Source organism: Melospiza melodia, chromosome 3 (assembly GCF_035770615.1).
Source record: "Melospiza melodia melodia isolate bMelMel2 chromosome 3, bMelMel2.pri, whole genome shotgun sequence".
Classification (NCBI taxonomy): Eukaryota; Metazoa; Chordata; class Aves; order Passeriformes; family Passerellidae; genus Melospiza; species Melospiza melodia.
The window spans coordinates 126,023,164-126,046,380 of NC_086196.1; the positions used below are offsets into that span (position 1 = coordinate 126,023,164).

Sequence of the window (23,217 nt, forward strand, 5' to 3'; positions counted from 1 at the left end):
CCAGTCCTAATTCCTGTTATACAGCACTGAATTAATGTGCTAGCACAAACCAGTCTGCACTGCCCATCTCACCACTGCTTCCTTGAATCTGCACGCTTGATTTCATGGAGTTATCATGGCACACGTTTTACTTCACAGCAAGATTCTTGCCAGGAAGCTACTTATATAATACTGATTGCAAAGTCTTTTAAATACTTCTCCTTATTCCTCCTAGCATCAAAATGCACATGTCTAAATACCTCAACAAATGCAAAGAGAAGGGCATTTTCTGTCATTTTCATCTGTTGATGAGCATGATTCAGTTTAAGACCAAATGCCTCCCACCTTTCCTTCAGTGGTAAGCCTGCAAGAAGAACAAATTTTAAGTTTGTACCATCAGAACCGTAGCACAAAAAATGTTTCACAACTGTTTTTTAATCAAGTTGTTTCAAGCAGAGAGATACAAAAGCTCAAGCAACAAAAAAATTTAAGTCCTTCAGATGACAAACCACAAATTAAAAAAATAATTTAATCTTGTTGACTTGGTTTCCTGCATGTGTGGTTTTTTGTTTTTTAAATTTAACTGTGCCCATATGTGAATAGTGCTCAGATAATTTGCTATTCATTCCCAGATGAGGAACAAATACCTATATTGCACATTGTTCCAGCATGACTGTTACCACTGTCTAATTTCCAAAGACAGAAAGAGACATGCCAAAAAAAAAAATCCAAATTTCTAACCCTTATGACGGAACAGAGTAATAATGAACACTTCAGTATCAATAATTAACACACTATTGCTTATCAGATACAATATTTACTATAGCACTGATTTCAGTTATTTGTTAAAATCCCTACCTGATCTACATGCAACATCAAAATTCTTTAAGAAACTTTGCAAGATTTCAGCTTGTCTTTATTTTAGGATTGTCAATTCCTGCAATAAGTGCAAGAATTTTTTAAACATTTTTTTTTTAAACATTTGGGGGCACTTATTTTAATATCTGCATATTCAGAAGAACCAGTTAAAAGAAGAGTGGAGATAAAGTTTGTAATTACTTTTATTAAGCCCAAATGGAAAGAAAGATACAATTTCACTTGTTCTGCTGGTCTAGAACCAGAAACAACTCCAAGCAAGGCAAAGTATCAACAAAGCCTCAGCCCCAAAATGGGTTGTGAAGTATAAAACAAGAAAAACTTATTTGGAGATAAAACCACTCTGGAACAAAATAAAGCACTAGGCCAGTCAGCATCACTAACAGAGGAACCAAGGCAAAAGAAAGATCTTAAAAATAATTTCTACCCTAAAACAGTTATTACTTTGGGTTTGGTTCTGTTATTGTTGTTTTGCTTTGTTTTTTAAAAAGGACATTTGTGAGACACAGGCAGGTTCCAGGGCTGAAAGTGGGAATGCATTCACATAGAAGAGTGACACACAAATGAGCAGGACTGCTCCCCAGCACAGCAAACAAGTACTGAGTGGAGACCACAAGTCAAGGGTACCACAAAGCAGACAATCTCCACACTCTCAGACATAGCTACCAGCAGAGATGAGTTAGAAAAAGGAAAAACAAAACAAAACCCAATGACTGTTCTAACACTGTTCAGAATGTCTTGCGCCAATGCCGACATTGCACTTCTCAAAACCAGAAAAAAAAAAAAAGATGCAACACAGGGGAAGGGAAAAAACCCTAAACTTCAAACAAACCCAAACCAAATTCACCAGTATTCATCTACCCTCTGCATGGTTTAGTATTAATGTGTGTTTGAATCATCTGAAGTCTTACCAGATGCATTTTCTTTTACTTCTTTATTAATAGCAGATTTATGAATATGTTGCATTAGTTTTAGCAGATCATGCCAACGTTTCTGTCTGTAGCAAGTCTGAATGTGTCCCAAGAACGTTTGATTTTTCTTCCTAGAGAATGTCTGATAGAAGAGTTCTTCAAAAGACTCTCGCAGAGGGAGCCAGATCAGCTTGTTATCCACAGGCTTGTAACTGAAGAGAAGCAAAAGAGTAATTATTTGAGACAGTCACCTGTGAACTTAAAAAAGAAAACAAGTCCAAAACCAGTTACTTGAAACAACAATAAGCTGCATGGATGAACCCTTGTTTCTAAAGTTTTTTACTCAACTAATGAACTAATAGAATCGTACACATCTTAATGCACCAGGAGGTGATTTTTGTAAAGACAGGAACACCCTGATAAGTAAAATATTTGTAGTGCTACCAAACAATCTGTCCAGTGAATATTACATCAGATGTATATTGAACAGCTTAGGCATTTTTAAAGCCATTGGGCTATGTTTTTGAATGACTTCATCACACACAGCTCTGCACACAATTCAGTGTAACTGCTCTGCTCTTCAGCAAGGACAAGAAGGTTTCTGCATGCAAAGATATTTATTAAGACATTTATCCTACTAGGTAACAGATACTGCCCATTTGTTCTGCAGAACAGACAAAACAGTGGTCAGCGACTCACCCCCCTAAGAGATCTGCTGTGTCACTTTGTTGGTTCATGTTGACAACCCTCAAACGGTGTCCTTGAAACAGAGATGAAAAGCACCATCAACTTGTGGGTTTGTTTGGTTTTTTTCACATTATCTTCACGTAAATTACAATTTTTACACATTATTTACCTGTAATATGAGCTAGGTACTGGACTGCTGAGGTTTTGCCAGTTCCTGTTTCACCAACCAAGAGCACAGGCTCCCCTTTGACAACAGACACTGCAAGCTGTTCAATCAGTACTGCAGATGGCCGTGTGGCAGCAAAGGTATGTTTTGCCCTGGAAAAACAAAGCAAGTTACTCAAACTAAGATTTATCAAGGAGTTCATTTCATTTTTGCCTTTAATAATTTTTTTTTTTTGTGGAGGTTTGATGTAGGATTTTTTTTAATGTAGGTCGGAAAAGAAATAGTTCTAAGATACCCTTCTAAGATACTCATTTTTCTCAAGATACAACCTAAAAATGCAGGGTTTCCAAATAACTTCCTGGCCAATGAAGTTACCAACACATACAAAAATCTCCCTCAACCAAGGCAGAGCCACCACAATCTTTTTATAACAGCTGTGGATCCACACTCTTTTGAAGACACTCTAGTTCAGAGAAGCTGAAAATCTCCATGCTTTGGCTGCCAGAAGCATGATGCAGACACTCTTAAAAATACACAAGGTAAAACTTGGATTGCAAGGGAAAGAGCTCTCACATTCCTTTCATTAGAATGAGAATACCCAATTCGAATTTTCCTTAAACCCTGTGACCTGCAGCCTATGTGAATTTCAATTCACATGGAAACTACAGGATATTCTACCTTTGAAGAGTGAGAGCCTGGTTCTGCTTCTTCACAAGATTCACTCTTCCAACAGAGACATCTTGTTCCCGTATTGAAATTTCCGGTTTATAGAGTTCACAGAAGAACTCCACCTGTGAAAAAAGCATCAGCATCTCCAATACTAACGTTGCTTCCACAACAGTAACAACACCCATGCCATGCTACCAGTATTATTTTGCAGCAAGTTAATTTTTAATAGCATAATTCTGTATTTTGGAGGTTTTACATAATCATAACGTAAAACAGTGAAGGACTTTGGAAGCGTTTTTATCTATACAAACACCTTTCAACTTAATAACTTGGTAATAGTCTTTGCCACTGTATTTCTACTTCACCTACTTCCATGGAAGTTCAACAACACAAACTTGAACAATTATTTTAACAATAAGAAAACAATCTCCCTTAAAAAAAATCCTTTGTGTAAACAAGGATATTTTGCCACTTGCAGGGAGTAATACATTCCTGTAATGAAATAATGCAAAGAAGGACAAAGAGAAAAATCCACAGAAGAGTCAGGGATCCATCTGTCAACTTAAAAGTAACTATAGATGGAATTTGCTTTGCAGACTTCTTTCTACAGTTAGAAATAGTTCACAAAGAAGTGATTTAGTTTAATTTTGTCATTTATACAGCTCCAGAGAGGCAGCTGATTTTGTAATCATGAGTACAGAACAAGTAGCAGTAAAGATCATGTTTCTCTCTGATCTCTCTGTTTAAGAGTTTAATATTCACTGTAAACCATCTAAGTAAAACACATTCTTTGCTACCCTGTGCATATAGTGGTATCATGTGCTTAGGCAGCTATGCTGCTCCAGCTGTGAAATCCTTCTTTTACATCCTGAGGCCATTTGCTCTAAAACAGGTAGCGGGGAACTTTCAGAGAAAAAACAAATGCAGGTGAACAAAAAATAGAATAAAAACAGATCCTGGGATGGAACAGAAAGCAAAAAAACCTGTTTGGGATGGAAAAGTGAGCATAATTTAAATAAGAAATAGTGTAACATATTTCAATTAATCATAGAAAAATTGCAAGCTATAGAATACTACCAATAAAGATCATGTTAATTGTAGCTCACCATACCTTTTTTTTTGAAATGTTTAGATAACTTCCAATAACTTTTGCCATTTTCTGTCTGCTCCCTTGATTGGACAACATGGCTGTGAAACAGTCCAGTGCCTGTCAAGGGGAAAACCAACTTCTTGAAAACTAATTTTGTATGATTTTATCTGACAAAGCACCATCTTAATCTAAACGAACTCAAATCCAATCCAACCACTGCAAATAAAACTATTTCACTGTCCTCTGACGGAGTTAAACAACAGAGTTCAAAAAGATGCAATAACAACTTCCAAACTCTGTAACGTAGTGGGTTTACACCAAAAATAAAAACTTTTCAATGCCCAACCACAAAAGCTGTTTTTAGACAAATGGACCAAAATGGAGATGGAAGTAACATTATAAGATCTCACATCTCAAAACTGCCTCTGACAGATGCACACCCAAAAAGTCCTCAACCTATACTGTAAACTGATGAGTAGGTAAGAAGAAAAGTAGCCCCATATTACAAGAAAAAGAAAGGTCTCAGCCACACGCAATCCCAGCTTGTACCAGTTACAATTATTTCCCACCATGCCGTTTGTACAACAGCACAAATTTCTTTTAGCACCTTACTGCAAACAACTTTCCTAGTAGCAACAAAAGCTTCTGATCAGAGAGATCACAAACATTCCAACTACAGTCCAATTGCTTCAAAACAAAACCAAACAAATCCCCATCTCACATTCCCAAAGAGAGGATTTCGTGAGACATCAATACAATTTGGGATCAATTTCCGCATCAGGTCTTACCGCACCTCCTGAAAAATATTCACTGCTGTGGTTGAAGAATTACTGTCAAAGTTGCAAGCAATCCTGCTGCACCAATTCAGTAGGTCTCTAAAAAGAAAAAAACAAAAAGATTTGGAACAAACATGCCAAAATACACAGCATCTTCTTTCATGTTCAGCTTAGGTCATGACATCATCTTGCGGCACTTGCACACGTAGTTGTTGTGCAAGTTGTACATGGGAAGATACAAAGGACAATAATTCTGAGGAGCAGCTGAGCACACACCAACATTGCTTATAAATAGATCATACATACTCCCATTAAATCATAACTTTAACTGTAAAACTCAAAGGTATTAAAGAGTCCAGAAAGGTATAAACCCCCTATTTTTTCAAGATACAAATTCCTTACCAACAACAAGATCTTCCAAAAGGCAAGAAAAGGAAACTTTGTTCTAGAAAAAACTGACATTCTTTTGCTCTACACAAATATCAGGTACTACCCACACCTAGCATTTACTAACAAATTTACAAAGCACTACTGGTTACAGAAATTCCAGATGAATAGAACTGACATTTGGTAGGAGAGGAAGAAATAATTCAGCATCAAACTACATTTCATCACAGAATTTCTGAAACTAACAGTACATTACAGATACAGTTATTTTCAGTCACCTTAAGTTATAATGCAGAGTGTTCAGCATGAAATAATCAAGATAATATACTCAGTTATTGAAAATGTTATTTTCTAGCTACTGAGATAACACTATAAGCACCTTCCAGTTCTTAACTAGTACCAATATCTTGTGTTAACAATAATTAAGAATAAATTCACATGGGCTGATGCCAACAAAGTACTGCATATGACAGAACCTACACATTCCCCCATGCCACCCAAAAAGTAAGTATAGCAAATAGGAAGTTTAAATATTTCAGAATGAGTTTAGCTTCTTTAAATGATATATTAATCATTATTTAAAACAAAAAAATATATTTCCCAGTTTTTCACATTTAATTATTAAGCTATTACCATTCTTTCTAAAAAGTTAAGAAAAATAACAAAACTAAACCCTTCTATCTCTGTAGCTAGCTGGTTTCCAATAAACATGTAAGAAAAGACAACCTTAGAGATAGTTCTCGTCCTTCCAGACTTGGTTTCTTATGTTCTGATCTCGATTCTGATGTTGCTTCTGGCACATGACTGGAGCCAGCAGCACTGTTTTCTGGTGCCTGATACTTGTCTCCAGCAAGGTCAATGAAAATGTCTAGCAAGTGATCTGCCACAAGAGCAAGGTTGGGGTATCTCCTTTGGAGGATCTGAAACCAGAAACAAAAAAAAGAAAAAAAAATGAAACAAAACAAGAAAACAACAAACCCATTCACATTGGAAAGAAACCATCAGCACCCCAGTTTTCACTGGGAGATGCTTCAATAGATATAGCTAGCAAGCAATATGAAACTGCTCTCCTGAAATCTCTCACCTGAAGAAATCAGAAATTATGACTACTATGATACTGATTTTGATGCCAAAAACAAACTTTTCCAGCTCAGCTCTGCTCCACATCATTTAATACATTTGCACAAATAGCAACAGGAAGAAAAAAAAGTACATTCAATCTTATCTGAACCCAAATCGTGATCAGTTTACAACTGGTAACAGAAGTCCTTACCTCCCATCCTTTTATTGACTAAATTCATACTGCATTCAAATTATCTACTCACTGTGCTGACAAAGGCACGTTAAGGGGATAATTTTTCTTTTGTAACTTCCTTTCAGCTCTGTTCTCTCCACTAAAGCTTGCCAACCAAAATATTGCTTCTCAAAATTACTCTTCACAGATACAGGCCAGGAAAACTGGTCCTACCCTGCCAGACAGACTTTTAAGATAATCAAAAAGATCACGAGACTTTTTTTCAAGGCAGGTAAGTGGGTATACTACTGTGGAATCTAAATACTCAGTTTATACATTTTTGTGACTTAAGCTACAAAGTTGCAGAAGAAGAATAAAAAGAACCTGGTGGTAAGAGACACAGCTAACACTCAAGTTTTGTTTTTTCATAAGGTTTTTGTAGTTGTTCTTGCCCCACTCCTACCAATTAGCTGACAAATGACAAGAAAGGAAAAAAACCTCACAGATATTTAAGGCCACCTATAATTGTGCTCGCTGCTGAATGAGACCAAAGGAGTGAATGAATTCTACTGAAAAAATTGTCTTCTCCATTCTAGAAAATTCAGAACTTTCTCCCCAGCTGTTCTGCTATATACCATTCACTGCGTTTTCCCTCAGCCATGGTTCTTCCAGAATCAGATCCTGTTTTGAGCTCTGTATCACAAGGAGAATCTCCAGAGAACTGAATTTTCATATGAACCCTAGGCTGTTTTAATCTTCTGAAGAATTACACAGAGCAAACACCTCCCAGAGATGCTAACAAAAGAAAGATGTTAACAGAAGCAGTTATTTTTAACTGATAACTGACCAACTATTTTTCAGCTCAAAGCTTAGAACACCAAATTAGAGTAAACTCAATTTTCTTTTTTGCTATTTCTCTCTGCTTTCAAGTCCCTGTGGGCTAATAAGCAGCAAAGTAACTTGATTCTTAGACCCACACAAAGCACAATTGTGTCTGTCAAGGCAAGTTCCAGGAATCTTGGTTCAATTCACTTCAAATTTTCCTCACAAACTGCCTGTTTACTTCAAAATTGGCAGCACAAAGCTGAAACTGTAAGGGTCTATTGTAGATAAATAAGGATTCAATTAACTACTGAAAACCATTTATTACTCTAAGATGAAACAATTATTCACATGCCACAATGGAGCCAGACACCCCCATACCTCCTTGAGCTCTCCTTTGCTCATGTTATCCAGATGAATTTTGGTCCAGTATTTGTCCAGAAGAGCAGCATGGCTGCTTTGCTGCCTGTACCAACCTCCACCACAGCTGAATATCCTAAATCAAAACAACAATGAAGAAACACAGCATGTTGAGTGTGGCTGAAGAATTCAGCCTTTTCAGTGCATTTCTGTGCATCAAAGAACATGATACATACAGCTGCTACAGCATAATGCAACAGGCATAAATGACACTGTTTGTCACTGTACTGTCCTGTAGCCCACCTTGCCTATCCATGCCTTCCTATATGCCAAAATCTCCACTGAAATACTTTCAGAAAGACTTAAATTACTGTTAGTTGTCTGTCAGAAGCAATATACAGGATCTTTTGTAAAGGGAGAAACCTGACACAAGTGGCCTGTGAAGAACCTTAAAGGATCTGTGATCTTATTGCAGAGGTGCAGAAAAAGCATCTTCAGCCCTGTCCCCTCCACAGTGTTCCACAATTCTTCCTCCTTGTCCTCCAGACTCAGCTCTTTCCATCATCTATTTCATACTCTTTGTTCTTTTACTACAGAAATAACTACGCAGCATGTAAGAAGTAGCCTTGCACATGCAAAGCATTACATTTGGGGTTGTGGTTTGGCTTTTGTTTTCTGGTGGGTTTTCATTAAATTTTTTCTTCTTTGTTGTATTGTGTTTTGTTTCAATTGTTAAATACTATTTCCCAGCTGTAAACTGCAACAGATTTACAGAATCTACTCTAACAAGCCTAATGAAAATTATAATTTGCTGCTACACAAACTGTTCACTGATGGTTTTGACTGGGACAGAGTTAAATTTCTCCATAGTGTGGGTGGCTGGTGTGGGGCTGTGTTTTACATTTGTGACCCAAGCAGTGCTGATAATGCAGGGATGTCTAAGTTACCCCTGAGCAGGGCTTCCAGAGAGGCAAGGCTTTTCCTGCTCTTCAGGAAAGCACCAGCACCACCCAGCAGAGGGGGGTGAGGGAACACAGGGAGCTGGGATGGGACATGGCCAGGAGAGCTGATCCCAACTGAATATCCCACCAGGATATTCCATACCAGATTCCCAGCTGACCACAAGGCTATCCCATATTCCGTATCAGCAGTGCCCAGCATACACAGCTGTGGGAAGAAGGAGGAAGGGTGGGGATGCTCAGAGTGATAGGGTCTGTCTTTGTTTGTGTGGAAAGCTTTTGCTTTATCTAAACTCTATTTCAATCCATGACTTTTCCCACTTTTACTCTTCCAACTCCCTCCCCCATCCTGTTGCAGAGGAGTGAGCCAGTGCCTGTGTGGTGCTTAGATGCTGACCGAGGTTAAACCATGACAACCACACATAAAGAAACACAAATTCTTATGAAATGAGGCAACCAAAGGAGTGGAACACAGAAGACTCAATTCCAGAAAAAACAGATCAGAAAAACAAATTTACAGAAGTAAAACAAAATCAGGGAAATTTGTTAAAGGCTTTGAAATAAACTACAAAATATTTGAAAACCATGTAACTGTCATTCCCCATACAGACCTCCTAATCTTTAACCTTGATACAAATATTACATTTTCCTATACAAAAAGTCATTTTGACATCCAAGGCAGGAGCCACTACAACACTGAAACAATCAGGCAGAGCATATTGTATCTTTCTCTGGTTAGAAAAAGTTAAAAACACCTATACTGACACTATAACTATTTCATAACTATCAATAATAAACCTTTTTCACGCATTCCTATGAGTGGTGTTTTGTCTTGGTGATGGGTTGGTTTTGTAGGGTTCCTCCTAGCAAGGTTCATTTCTTCAGCCTTGCTGAAGCTATTTTTCTGTACAAAGACTGGGATTCACCCCAAGGCTGCCTTCAAGTGGAAAAAAATTTATTTTCACAGTTTCTATGATTTATATTGCTTGTTAACTGGAAATTGCTAGAATACTCCTATAAAGGTACCCTGTAAATATCACCATGGACTTTAAAATAGGATACCATGTTCCCAATATCATTTAAGTTTACAAACCTACCTCCTGGTTGCAAAAAATTGGAATCCTGGTGCTACTTTTAAACAGTCACCACGACCAGGTATCAGTAACTCTCTTTTCTCCAAAAGTGGAATCAGCACAGAGATCTGGAGAGAAAAAGAAAAATTATAAAACCCTTTTTTTTTTGGTGACACTAACAGACAGCACAACCATCCATACTTATTTCACACTCAAGATGCTGGAGCAATGCCACTGAGCACCATTACATTGCCAGCAACTGCTATTTCCAGAGATACACTTCCAAGTGATGCTACCAGGAACTGCAGAGTTCCCAGCAATTTTAACCAGCAGTGGAAGCCAAAGGTGTAATGTTTACTTACCTTTTTTTTCTCCTGTATTCAAATTTAATGGTAAGACAATGGAAATGGCAGCCAGTACACTTCAAGTCCAAATCAAAACTATTAATTTTAAAATTATCAAATTACTTATTGGACACATTCAAATCAGAAGCTGTATTTTGTTTATCTGCCTGAACAAAAATAACCTGTGTCTCAAGGATGACATTCTCAACCATAATCCTTTTTCAGTGTATACACTGCTACCCCAGGAGAGTTTGGTACCTATTTATAAAACCAACCCTTCCCTGGGGAGGGATAGTAATGGTGGTGGAAAGAAAGAAGGGAGGTATGACCACACCAACCCCTCAGCACACAGGGAGCACACAGAAATCCTTTGATATGGACAAAGCAGACAGGATGCCTGCAGGGAGGATTGAAGAAAGGGATTTGGTGAATGCTCATCCTGAGTGCACTGAGCTAAATCCACAGAAGCAAGTAAGTGCACAACCTCCTAGCAGTAAACTGTCTGTACATACAAGCTCTATTAATTTGCTTTCTTATAAATTTTCTATTTCTATACCAGAAAGCCTAGAACATAATAAATAAACTGACAGGTTATTCAGTCACATAAAGGATGCTTTATGGAACAGATATGAAAGGAAACAACCAGCAGAATGTCCAGGAGGCCTATGCAGCAAAGCACCTCTATCACACCATGCTTGCAAATGACTTGTTTTCAGTAGCCATTACTTCAAGAGGCAAGGATGACTGACTAACTAGTTGTTCTGGAGCCAAAAAACCAGGAAATCTATTAAAGCTTATAATGCTTAGTGCAACAGCACGTTTTTAATATGGAAGAAATGTGTAAGGAAAAATATGTGGAAGGGAAAAAAGGGCACACAAACAAAAAAAGTCTTAAGCCTCATATATTGACAATATTCTGTGGTGTTCAGGGCCACATTTGGTTTCAAACACCAAAACACTATTAAATAGACACGTTATCAGACACATTATCAGTGTCAACTCCAGTTTTCAGAGTGAAATCTGTGATCAGTGTCAGGGTCATGACTACTCTGTAACAAGGACAAAAACTAATGAGGTGTGCAAACATGTGAACCAAGACAGGTGAATTCTTTCTAAGCCCTTCTAAGCAGCAGCATTTTCAGTGTGCTGCTCCAGACCCCTGGTGATCAGGCTCCCAAAACTGCCATCATGGGCAGTAAGAGCAGTACCTTAAAGCAAACATAGAGCTACATACCACATCCAGAGGAGCATAATCAATATCCTCCAGGAGTATCCAGTGACCTTTGGTAACAGCTTGTGTCAAGGTGCCAGGCTGCCACACAAACTCCCCAGGTACATCTGTGCACCGATACATCCCCAGCAGCGTCTGTGACAGAAACAGGCACATCAGAGACCTGGGCACGGCCTCCCCAGGGGAAAGGATGGCAGAAACGACCAAAGTTGGGACAGAAGTGACACTTTAACTCTACCTCACTAAACAATCTGGCTATCTGTGCCCAGCATTGCACTTTTTTTAAATAAGAAGAAAAGTTTCCCGCCTCCGGTGGCAATTTTACTGAAACTTAATTATTAAAACAAACCAGGTAATTGGAAGTAAATTTATGAGCTGTGCCACCCTAATTTGTAAGCAATCTAAAGTAATACAGAAAACTGTCTAGGGTCACACCAAGCTTTAGTTTATGTTTTTGTAAAGTCTGTGACTAAGGTAGTAAACAGAACTATAAGGCAAGTTATTCAAAGGTCAAATCCAGTCAAAGCTCTGCTTTTCTCTCAAATTGTAACTTCAATATGAGCACTGCTTTAAAAATTGAGTTTGTGATTTTACTGCTACATATTTTATACCTTGAACTTCACCACTTTGTCTTAAATATGGTGGCCTTACTCTTGTATATGAGAAGATACAGTCTGTGAGATGGTGAAACCAGGTGCTCCATGCAAGCATAGAAAGGTGCTTATGGATGCTAATAAAAACCTTCTGGTAACTTCTGGTAAATACTAACCACCTCCAAAACTAAAAATAAATTGTGCCAAACAACATAACTCGAGCTCCAAAATTCTGTATGAAAAACAAGAAGTACATAAAATTATCTACAGGTAGAGCTTAATCATTAATATGTAACTGCAAATCACCTCAACATCCCAGTATCTTACTTTATCTCACCTTTATATCACAAAAAAAGGCATCAGATTAAACTAACATTAGCTCACTTAAACTGAAATAAGTGTTCACACAACCTTTGGCACCAGAATCCTGCTTTTACCAATACAAATCAATTTTTTTAATAAAAAAAAAAAAATCAATAGTGCTCTTCCACATAGAAAAACCCTGATAAAACATAATTTGAATGATTCAGGTTTAGCAAAATTATGCAAAGAATTTAAAACCGACTGGAAAAAAACAGTTATTTTTCCTGTTTGGTTATTCATTCTCGCCAATATTAAGATAAGTACTAAAGAGCTGGGCACTGGTGTCCTTGGGTGAAAACATTTTATTATTAGAAAATTAAGTCCATGCTTTAAGTAAAAGTTGTTTCACATGATTCAAACACCAAACAAATCCATCAGTTACCTTACTATCAGTTTGATCTCCAAGCTGAACTTTCAAAATATGAGGAGGTTTTGCTCTTCCTGTAACAGCTGCTAAATAGTCAATTAAAGAAGTTTTGCCACATCCTATCGGTCCTTCTAATAAAACAGGAGTCTGATATGATACAGCAATAGCAAGGTTTTGAAGATTTGTGAAGGCAGATTCAACCAAAACAAAATTGCTGGTGTTATTTTCCTGTTCAAACATAAATTTTTGGGTTACTACATTTGAAATTACTTTTCTTACAGTTGTACCACACAGAACAATTAGGAAAGCGAGTCTAACAACAAGAAAAATTTTGGCCTGCAGATCTGCATATAAAATAAAATAAAGGAGTCTAAAGTTGTACCTATTAACAGATATCAAAATAGATTTAATCCAAAAGCTATTACAGGTGAAACACTTAATGAAAAGTATACATGCAACTTGATGCCAAGGGGAAGTCACACTAAGTTGTCAGTACAGGCACAGTAACTATTCAGTCATAACTCATGTCAATCAAATACAATTTGCAATATGAGTGAAATTAAGTCATTGGAATGGATCCAAATCACAGGACAAATCAAACAGCAGTTGCATCCAAACGATGCAAATATGAATATTAAATGGATAAATGTGAGTATTTACTTCTTTCTGTAGAGGCCAAAGCATAAGATCATTAAACTCAGTGAATGAAAAAAGTTATACTCAGTAACATTTTCATTTTATTCAAAATTAAATTAATTCAGTTTATGGAATGGCAATTAATCACTGCCACAGATAGTCTCCAAATATTCTGGCTTTAGTCACCTATCTATATATGGCACAAAAATTAGTGCTTTGTGCCAAAAAGCTCAGAGGAAGGAAATCAGAGCATAGAAACAAGTGTCTTGTATTTAAGTCTGACCTTTTTCCAGATATAGCTTCATGTACTTCTCTGGAAACAAGAGAACCTGCTTCCCCTGTTTGCTCCTATGTCTTCATCAGACCTCCTAAACTGTCACTGGAACCTCCCTATTGTAACTGGAACTACACTGTAGACCAGATCAGTGGAACACCTGTGGCTATTAGAAAATACAAGCATTCCTTTCAGGGAAGTTCTCCCCTCCCTCAGAGATAGGAGAGTATTCCTCCAGTAATCCAGTTTATAGCATGGCCTGGCTTCAGCAGAGCTGCAGCAGCAGTGATGCTGCCATGGGAGTAAGAATCTCCTTAAAGAGCTCTACAGCTTCCCCTGCTACAGTGAACTCCAAACCACGCTCTCACAATCCTATAAAAAAACCCCAAAGGCTAAAAAACACTGAATTCAAAAACAGAAGCTGGGAGAAAAACAGCATGGGGAAAAGAGGAATTTGGAGGGGAAATCCTCTTTCCTTGCTTCAGCCACTCAAATAATTCTGGACACCGGTACTCTTCATTAATTTATTTCTCCTGTTGTAGATCATTGATACAAAATTAAACAAAAGAACTCAGCTAAGAGCTAAAACTCATACCTAAAGGAGAAAAACAGTCAGGAATACTGGCTGTAGCTACAAAGAGGGATCTGAACAGCTTAAGTTAAATAGCAATTTAGAAGAAAAAAGGTGAAATACTGTTTGTTTAAAAACGTTTATGCCTCCGATGGGCTTCCATAAGGCATTATAGTCTACATTACACTTTCTCAAGTGGTGACAGTAAATTCTTGCTCACTTCCTTTCCCCTTTCTCTGTCTTATGGAAGAATTTAAACAGCAGCCTTGTTTTCTTCTTTTCATAGAAGAACTGAGCATATGTCTGGAGAAAGGCTGCATACAAGATGCCTGTATAGCACAAAACCCCTACGTCAATGCAGGTAAAAGCAACTGTCCCAGATCCTCCTTTAGTCAGCTATGGATTGTCACCCCAACTGAGACTGAAGTTATTATGTTAGGCTGAATATTCTTTTGTAGTATGTTTGTACAAACTGCTACATGAAGGTAAAATGAACAGCACTATTGCTCCTTCACTGCTTCACTCCACTGCAGATGTTCTGTGTGGTGCCAGAATTATGCAACACTAGTTTACAGCACACACTGAGAAAGATAAAGATACTGTGAGTATCTCAATACCATCCAATCAGGAAATAAAGTCAGTTCACTGTACTTAGAAATTCCTAAAACAAAAATGTACAGATTTAACTGTGGATTACATACCTGCTCTTCAGAAACATGCTGTAGTCTGGGCAGCACAACGCCACAGACAGCCACTACACGTGCAGAGAGGTCACCCGACACAACATGTCCCTGTGTATAGTGTGGTTCCTTCTCCTTTTGCCAAAATGAGGAGTCTGGATTAGCCAAAACTAAGGCTTGTTCCACATTCTGCAGCTGAGATTCTTCTAGCAACCTGTGAAACCCATGTTTATTAACTCAGCTGAAAGCCATCAAGAAAAACAAACAATGTTCAAGATTTTTAAAGTCCTTACTTCAGTCTGAAATGTATCAGCTCCTCAGGATTGAATATCTTCTTCAGGAAAGATAATTTATGCTCATCACTCATGCATGTAACCAGAGCAAGACAGTTCGAAGTATACCTAAAAATTACATTTAGAACAAAATATGCCAAAACAGTTTTAATGAATGTAGTTTGACAACTGTCAGTTGCATAACAAAACATCAAGTTAGGAAAAACATGCAGAAAACTTTATTCATAGAAATTATTTTAGCACTATGCTTAGCATTCTTTCAGATTAGACAAATATCTCAGAACTGAGGAAAGCAATTCTGTCATAGCACAGTTTTAATTTATTCCCCAATTAGCTAACATTTCTCTGAAGAATTGAATTATCAGCAGAAATATAATAACGCAATGCACTTTCCTAAATAAATGAAGGTTAACATATGAGACAAGGAAAATGAAGTCATCTCTGCCCATTTTTTTTCCTCCCACTATTTCCCTTCCAAAACTGCATTTCATGCTATTTCTAAAGTAAACTTAATGCAATGAAATCAATTCTGAGTGCCTAGAAAAGCCAACAACTCCCAAGTCGTGACTACATAAAGCTGTCTTGCAACAAAGGAACATTTAATATAAATCATAAACCAGTTCTCATTCATTATAATGCTGTTTTTAAATTCCAAGAACAAAGTTTTCAAGGAGCATGATGGGGGGAAGGAAGAGATGGGGGAAAGGCAGAAGATTGTTTCAGGATAAATGTTTAAGAGTCAGCTCATTCACTTACTTAAGACTATTGGTTGAACACCAGGTAAACCAATTCTACTCAATGAATTCCAAGTGCTCTCTTTTTCTGACACTATGTCATTTTGAAGAGCTTCATAAATGACTGATAGATTTGACAATCTTGGTTCTGCCCTTCCTAAATTATACACCTTACTGAATCTATATGCTACCAACACAATTCAGAATTTATGTTTTAAAAAGTGAAGACTATTAAACATCTTTTTTAAAATAAAAGACACTAACATTACTAAATAAGGTAGAGCATGTGATTAGGCTGAAGGCCTGCGGGCAGACACCTAACATGAAATGTTAAGGTCTGACCAAAATCCCACACAAAACCTGTAACAAGGCCAATACAAGGTGCAGCTTAAACAAGCTACATTTCACAGCTGCTGAGAAATCAACACACAAACAACTGAAAAAAGAACCATCTTGGGCAAACTGAAATAATTGGGAAGATTCTCTAGACCACAGCTTTAAGCACTACTAAGTGCTAGTCAAAAATTCACCTTGTGATAGATCACTACAGCTTTCAAAAGGTCAGTTAAGAAGTACAAACACAGATACCACTGGTATGGATTGCTGGTATTACTTGAAAACGCTTTCTACTGCATGTGAACATTTTTAATTACAATTCAAGACACAGATACAGCAATTCAATGAAGATTTGGAGGTTTTAACTTACCAACGGACTAAAGTGTCATGGCTCCTCAGGAGCGGAACACACACACTCCAGTCCCACAGCTCCCGGAAAACTGAGGGCTCCTTCTGTAAAAACCTGTAGGCAGCCTCCATGAGGTCCCGCAGCTTCATTCGTCTGCGCCCATAGCGGACTGCGCTTGCATCTGAGCTCTGCAGGAAAAGCCGCTGGAAAACTGGTGATGTAGTTTTAAAGTATCTTAAAGCAAATCTTTAGAAGAGAGTGAGAGAGAAAGAGAACACAAACATGTAAGTCAGAAGAAAGAAAACCAGACACTAATAAAGACATCAGGGCACAGGTCCTAAGACAATAATTGACAGTACTAAGAACTAAGCCTGTTATTAACTTCATCCACACATGAGAAAGACAACCACTTCAGCAATCAGCTGACAACAGACACTTTGCCTTATTAGAAATCATTACTTAATTATCAAGGGGAAACAGTACTGCCTTTGGTGAAAACTCTCTGACTGCTCTTGTTTACTGAAAAAGTAATACAGATTCCTACTTAGGTAACTTTATATTCTACCAGCCTAGAGGTCTAATATTAAACTCAGATATTTTGGTTGTGAACTATTTTTCAAACTGTTTTGCTTTTCTGTGGATCACAGGTGAAAGTGAAATTGCATCTTACAACACGATTTAATCAAAACAAACTGTGTTTGAGACTTGTATTTACTTAATAATTATTTCCGTTCAAAACACATTTGTTACTGCGGGAGACAATTCAAATCCTGGCACTACCTCTCTTCACCAGGGAACAGTAACAAAGCACGTCCGCCTGGCTGAAATGTTAACTGCAATGTTAATGGTTAATGATGACTCAAACAACTGCCCATTTGCAAAAGCATCAGCGCTTTGCTGAGGATGTGCAGGGTCACAGCCCAGGGGAGAGGGGCTGAGCACCCATCACCCAGGGCTACAAGCAGGGGTCTGGGCCACATCCGGAAGAGACCAGTAAGAAGCAAATCCTGCAAGGTTGGATAATGCTTTTTATCATGACAATGTCCTCCCTTACACGAGTGGCTCAGGTGTGAAAGCTCCCCTCGGGGAAAATACCAGGACATTCACACTGAAAGCTTTCATCCCTTGTGATGGGGCATAACTGGCTCAGCTACATTAGAGGCAGCGGCCATGTCTTGGGAGGAGTCATGAATCAAAGACCCCTAAGTGCCCCCAGGTTCACTTTTAGGAACTTCCATCAGAGAACTGGTCACGATCCACAGTGTTACAACACAGCTAAAACTCTCCTCCACCAGGGGAGGTACCTGGCCTTCCCACCTGAACCTGAGTGTTTATCAACACAACAAATTTTGTATTCCGTGGGCTTCCCCCACCTCATGATGGATCAACACTTCCACCATCACTTGGACCAATGGACACAGAAACTGCAACAAGCAAGTCTCACCACTGGCACCATGGGTAGTGACATCTTTCTGTTCTTATCCTCTTTCGTTTCCCTTATTCATTTCCTTAAGTGTTATTTTTTATGCTTATATATTGTTGTATTTCTACAGGTAATAACCAAAATGGCTACATATCTCCTTTCCATTGCAACCAAATGTTTCTAAAATAAACAGAACACCAGTAATAAACACCAGTTCTAAAATAAAAAAAACACCAGTCAGTCAGTGTCCTTCTCTCTAATCCATCCCAGTCCATCTATTAACAAAAACCTGGTTTACCCTGCCTCCAGGGGCAGGCTGTAACACTTCCTAAATTCAAACACTGACATCCCATTACTCACGGTATAACATCAGGGTGGTCAGCAAGCAGCTTGCTCATTGCTACACAGAGCCTTTCATGCCGATCGTGGTTGATTTGGCCTCCAGCTCTGATAGCTTCTGCATTCCTTTCCAACAAATCGAGCAGGATGGGCCGAAGCTGGCGGCCAATCAATAGGGTACATTCTTTATCCAGCAACAGCTGTGCGAAAGTATTGAGGATGCACTGACGATCCTGCTGAGTCCAAACCTAAAGGAATGGGAAGTGAAAACAGGTTAAATGGAAAATGATTTTGACTATTAACTTCAAAACTATTCATGCAGGAGTCAGGGTGAATTTTACAGGAACAAATAATTCAAAACCAGAAGGGAGTCCAAAAGCCCAAAGCAAGTACTCAATTAACACAGTTCTCAGTATTCAAAAAAAAATTTCAACACAGAAGGAGTAAGATGCAGAATGATACACTAAACAGGAATTACAAAGTAGTCCCAAAACCCTAAATTATATTTTACAGCCGAAAGATAAAGCAATTTATATTTTTTTAAAGAAAAAGATTGTGGAAATGTTGAAACAATTAATACATCTTCCTAGAATTTCCATTGATCTTAATAGCTTGCTCTCATGAGAGCCACAAAACATTTAAGACATTAAACTTAACATTTAAACTTGCTTCATGTTCACTATCTCTTTACAAAAATGAAGCATTCAATCAGTCATGATCACAGCCTTATTTTTATAGTTCTGACAAGACTTGCAGCAAGCAATGCTCTTAACAAGAAACATCTTGTATCTGCAGTTTTGAAGTTGAAATTCTTTTTCTTTTTATACTGTTATACAAAAATTGTCATTTGGTTCTTTAAAATACAAGGAAAACACATTGACATCTGCTGGAAGAAAGAAAAAATGCAAAACCAACACACCTTAACCTCACATCTCCCCTGTCTAATGCTCCAAGCCCTCCTAACTGTTACTGATAAACAACCCATTTCTTGGGTCTTACCCTCAAATATCCCTTTGAGCTCACATTATTACCCAAGCATCTCTCCACTTCCATGATGTTTAACACATAGTGCAGTATGAGTAAGTTTGAAAATCAGGATTATGAATTTGCACTGGTGGTTTTGCTCTCAACTCGGATGCTCCATGCTCCCCTCCCTTCCTGAGTGAACCCTTATCCTGTTCAAGACAGAAATACGCTGTAAAATATTCTGTAATATTCAGGTAGTCTTTTGTTTCAGCACCACATGCAGCCAATTCCTGCTTCTCCTAGGCTTTAGTTACTCTGGTAAGACCTGTTCCTGGTCTCACCATCTCAGGGATGGTTGCATTTTTACAAGCGTGCAGCTGTCCTTTGATTATACCAATACACACCCTTCTAGAACACATGCAAACCTGTTCAAGTTCCTTGGTCTCCTGAATTTGAAAAGACATTCATCCCCATGCAGCATTAGGAATACCAGTGAGGGATATACACTACAAATATCAAGCACATCACATTAATTGCAACCTGTTTCTTACACGGCTCGTGTTTGCTTTTACAGAACATAAGTTTATCTCCCTCTCATCTATCACAGCAGCATCAGAAATAATTTTAAAAATGGAGCAAGGCCCTGCTCATTACAGGGAATCAGATTTTGAGTGGCAAAATGACTAATAAGCTGTTTAAAGGCAGAATGGCTCCAAAGAACCAGAAATAAACTCAATTGGAAAAAAAACCCAAAAAGTACCTCAAATTTTCAAATCAATTGCATCTTGGGCTACCCAAACAAGGCACAACAGGGTACCTCATTTATTAACCAGAGCTCTGAATATCAAATAAAGCCAGCTAACAATAAAATAATAAATAATGTGACTGATTCAGTAAAATTTTGTATTTACATGTCTACTGTCCAACAAGTTCATGCCACTTGGCAATTTTGTGAGAAGAAGCAGTTTTTTAATCATTGTGTGCAGTACCCTTAGGACTTATAAAACTGTTCAAAAATCACAGTGGCAACATTCTCACTCTACAGAGAGACTGCTTATCTGAGCCTAAATGAAAAATGTTATGGAGAAGCAGAATACTCTCAGAGGGGATTATTTTTAACTAAACATGGCTTTATGAAATACCAGCTTTCTCAACCAATGGCAATAGACAGCTGATCTGAAAGTGTTCAAGTCTGGGATAGTCAAATCTGCACATGGGGTATCAAAGAGGTGCTTTAAGAAAGCATCATGACAGGCTGTGCCTCCAAGCACACAACACATACACACAGTCTGTAATTGAAGAGACACCTGAAGCAGACACACAGCTAGGACAGACACCTGGAGTCAGACACGACCCCAGTCGCTGCTCCAGCAGCAGGATGCACATCTCCTGCCCAGCTTGCAGAGTTGTGTGCTCATGTTGGAACCCAGGAAATTCCTCTGGCTGCCCTGGAGGGCTCGAGCCCCTGCCCAGGGGGCTCAGAGACCTTGGCACAGAGCCCCAGACCCCTGTAACTTTGATTCAGCCCTTGGAAAAAACAATTACCAACCTCATATGAAGAATTACAAGCCACGACAGTTTAAGTAGAATGATAATGAATTTATCACAGAGTGAAAAATAGATTTTTTTGGGGTTTTTGGAATGGGGGTTCAGGGGGCAAGATGGAGAAATTGGGGTGTACCCAGCCTTTCTCCTTCTTCTTCTTCTTGGCTTCCATCTTCTGATGTTGGCACTTTTAGATTGGTTTAGAGTAGAAGCTCACTGTCTAACATAGGTGATAGGTATTGGAAAGTAATTGTAAACATTGTACACATAGTTTTTGGTATAAAAAGATAATACTGCCCCAGGGGCAGGTGGAGTGCCTCTGACAGTCCTGCTGAATGGACCTCGGCAGGACAGGGACAGAATTTTAGCGATGAGACACAATAAACAACCTTGAGACCGAGAAATAAAGAGCTCTGACTCGCTCTTTGACTGCCAGCCTGGGAAAAGAGACTTTCTGACCTATCTCAGGGTCACTCTGACCAGCTAGAGATCCCAATGCTCAGAACATACAAAGTACAGAAACCTTTAATAATACCTAGCTTAATCCAAACTCTAAATTCATGAAAGGATCACACCAATGGGCAAGCTGGTGTATGCAATATACATTTCTGCTCAGGACACACAGGTTACACCAGACACAGATTTAACACTGGGACACTCCTAAAGAGTTGGGAGGGCATGAGGGCCACACATGGAAATCTTTCTTCCCCTCCATCCCAGGAACTTATGTTCTCTCTGTCCTCTCACACAACAGCTGTGTGATTGTGCAGCAACCAACTTAGCAAGATGATCCAAATTAATCCTTCTTACAAAGTCTTACACTGGGTGGGAAAGTTGAATGATTTTCCAAATCAGCAGTCATTTTGGGATCAAGGTAAGAGAAACAACACAAAGGTGTGGCTCAGCCTTAGGAAGAGGCTAAAAGGAAACAGAGCAGCACCACTCTTTGGCAGCTGTTCAGTTCAGCAAGATAAACCAAAACACGAGCCCAAACTCTTCCTACAACCCACACAGTTCAAGGAAAATAAAAAAAATACCAGGGTGATATGCAGTCTCACAAGCTGGAACTTCCTGAACCTCCTCCAACACATCCTTGACAGAGTTGGACAGATCTCCCCCTCACAAGAGAGGATGCAAGCAAGAAGTTTCTTACTGACTTTGCATCATTGACACACGGTGTGCCAAAATCCCAGCTTTTCAAAACATAGCAGAAGGAGATGAAAATGCAGCCCAAGATGGAAGTCAAAGTGCAACATACCTTCCCTTATTTCTAATGCTACATGATGTGAAGTCTTTCAAATAAATCTTTCAAATAAAATGCTGAAGTTACATTTTAGAATGAAAAAACCTCTGCCTTAGTTGCCAGAGCATCAGGACATCTTTCTGACAGACAATGGGTAATTGTGAGAATTTGAGACCACTGGGTCATCTCCTTTTTCCTACATTTAATGATATGAAGGAATAAAGGCATTTCTCAACATCAAATGCTAAGCCTGAAGGCCTCTAAATAAAAGCTTGGAATTATTACTAAAACAAATTTCACTGCTACATAGGAAAATGAAATGCAAAATGAAGGATGCCAACATAAACCATCAACAAATTAAAAAAGAAAAATCAAGAATGGTATGCTCAAGATCTCCTGTCCAGTTAGGAAGGTTGCATAGGCTAAATAGAAGAAACATCCCAAGGGGTCAGGATCTTGGATACATATATTTCCATATAAGCACTGTGGTAGATGCGAAGGACAGAAACCAGTAAGGGTGGTTTTGGATTAAAGTTCCATTCCTAGGAGTGTTTTAACCTTCTCAGTGATCAACTTCTCTGCTGAAATTACACGATCACAGGCATCCAAAATACATTTGCACAAAATTCACATTTGGAATTCTATGCAGAAAGACTTTCTGGCAGACCTTTGGTAACTCAGAGCCAAAAGCACATTCCAGCAGTTTGTGGAGACCTATTGCTTCTACAGTTTGCTTAAATTATTCAAAAATGTAAACGTGGGGAACAAAGGCTGGTTCAGAGAGCTTTTCATCCCATTCTCCTCATTAAGAGTAAATACAGATATTTGCTGTATCTTTGTAGAGTTCATAATATATAAAAATACTTTACAGAAAAGGCTCTAATTCTATCCCACACCCAGGCACAAGGAACAAAACCTTCCATGACCACATGAACTGTGCC

The 23,217-nt window shown here is 38.4% G+C and overlaps 1 protein-coding gene across 1 annotated transcript in view; it reads right to left on the bottom strand.

Annotated features, from left to right (window-relative positions):
* MDN1 (midasin AAA ATPase 1) overlaps nt 1-23,217 on the bottom strand; it is a 92,168-nt gene that overhangs the window by 67,271 nt on the left and 1,680 nt on the right. The window contains exons 2-17 of the mRNA XM_063153010.1: nt 18,544-18,770; nt 16,782-17,006; nt 15,342-15,449; nt 15,070-15,262; nt 12,903-13,115; nt 11,568-11,699; nt 10,014-10,117; nt 7,979-8,093; nt 6,268-6,461; nt 5,172-5,253; nt 4,400-4,495; nt 3,298-3,410; nt 2,623-2,771; nt 2,466-2,526; nt 1,767-1,978; nt 240-343 (exon numbers count right to left, since the gene is read on the bottom strand). Coding sequence (XP_063009080.1) covers nt 240-343; nt 1,767-1,978; nt 2,466-2,526; nt 2,623-2,771; nt 3,298-3,410; nt 4,400-4,495; nt 5,172-5,253; nt 6,268-6,461; nt 7,979-8,093; nt 10,014-10,117; nt 11,568-11,699; nt 12,903-13,115; nt 15,070-15,262; nt 15,342-15,449; nt 16,782-17,006; nt 18,544-18,770 — 2,328 coding nt within the window. The remainder of the gene's footprint in view (nt 1-239; nt 344-1,766; nt 1,979-2,465; nt 2,527-2,622; nt 2,772-3,297; nt 3,411-4,399; nt 4,496-5,171; nt 5,254-6,267; nt 6,462-7,978; nt 8,094-10,013; nt 10,118-11,567; nt 11,700-12,902; nt 13,116-15,069; nt 15,263-15,341; nt 15,450-16,781; nt 17,007-18,543; nt 18,771-23,217) is intronic.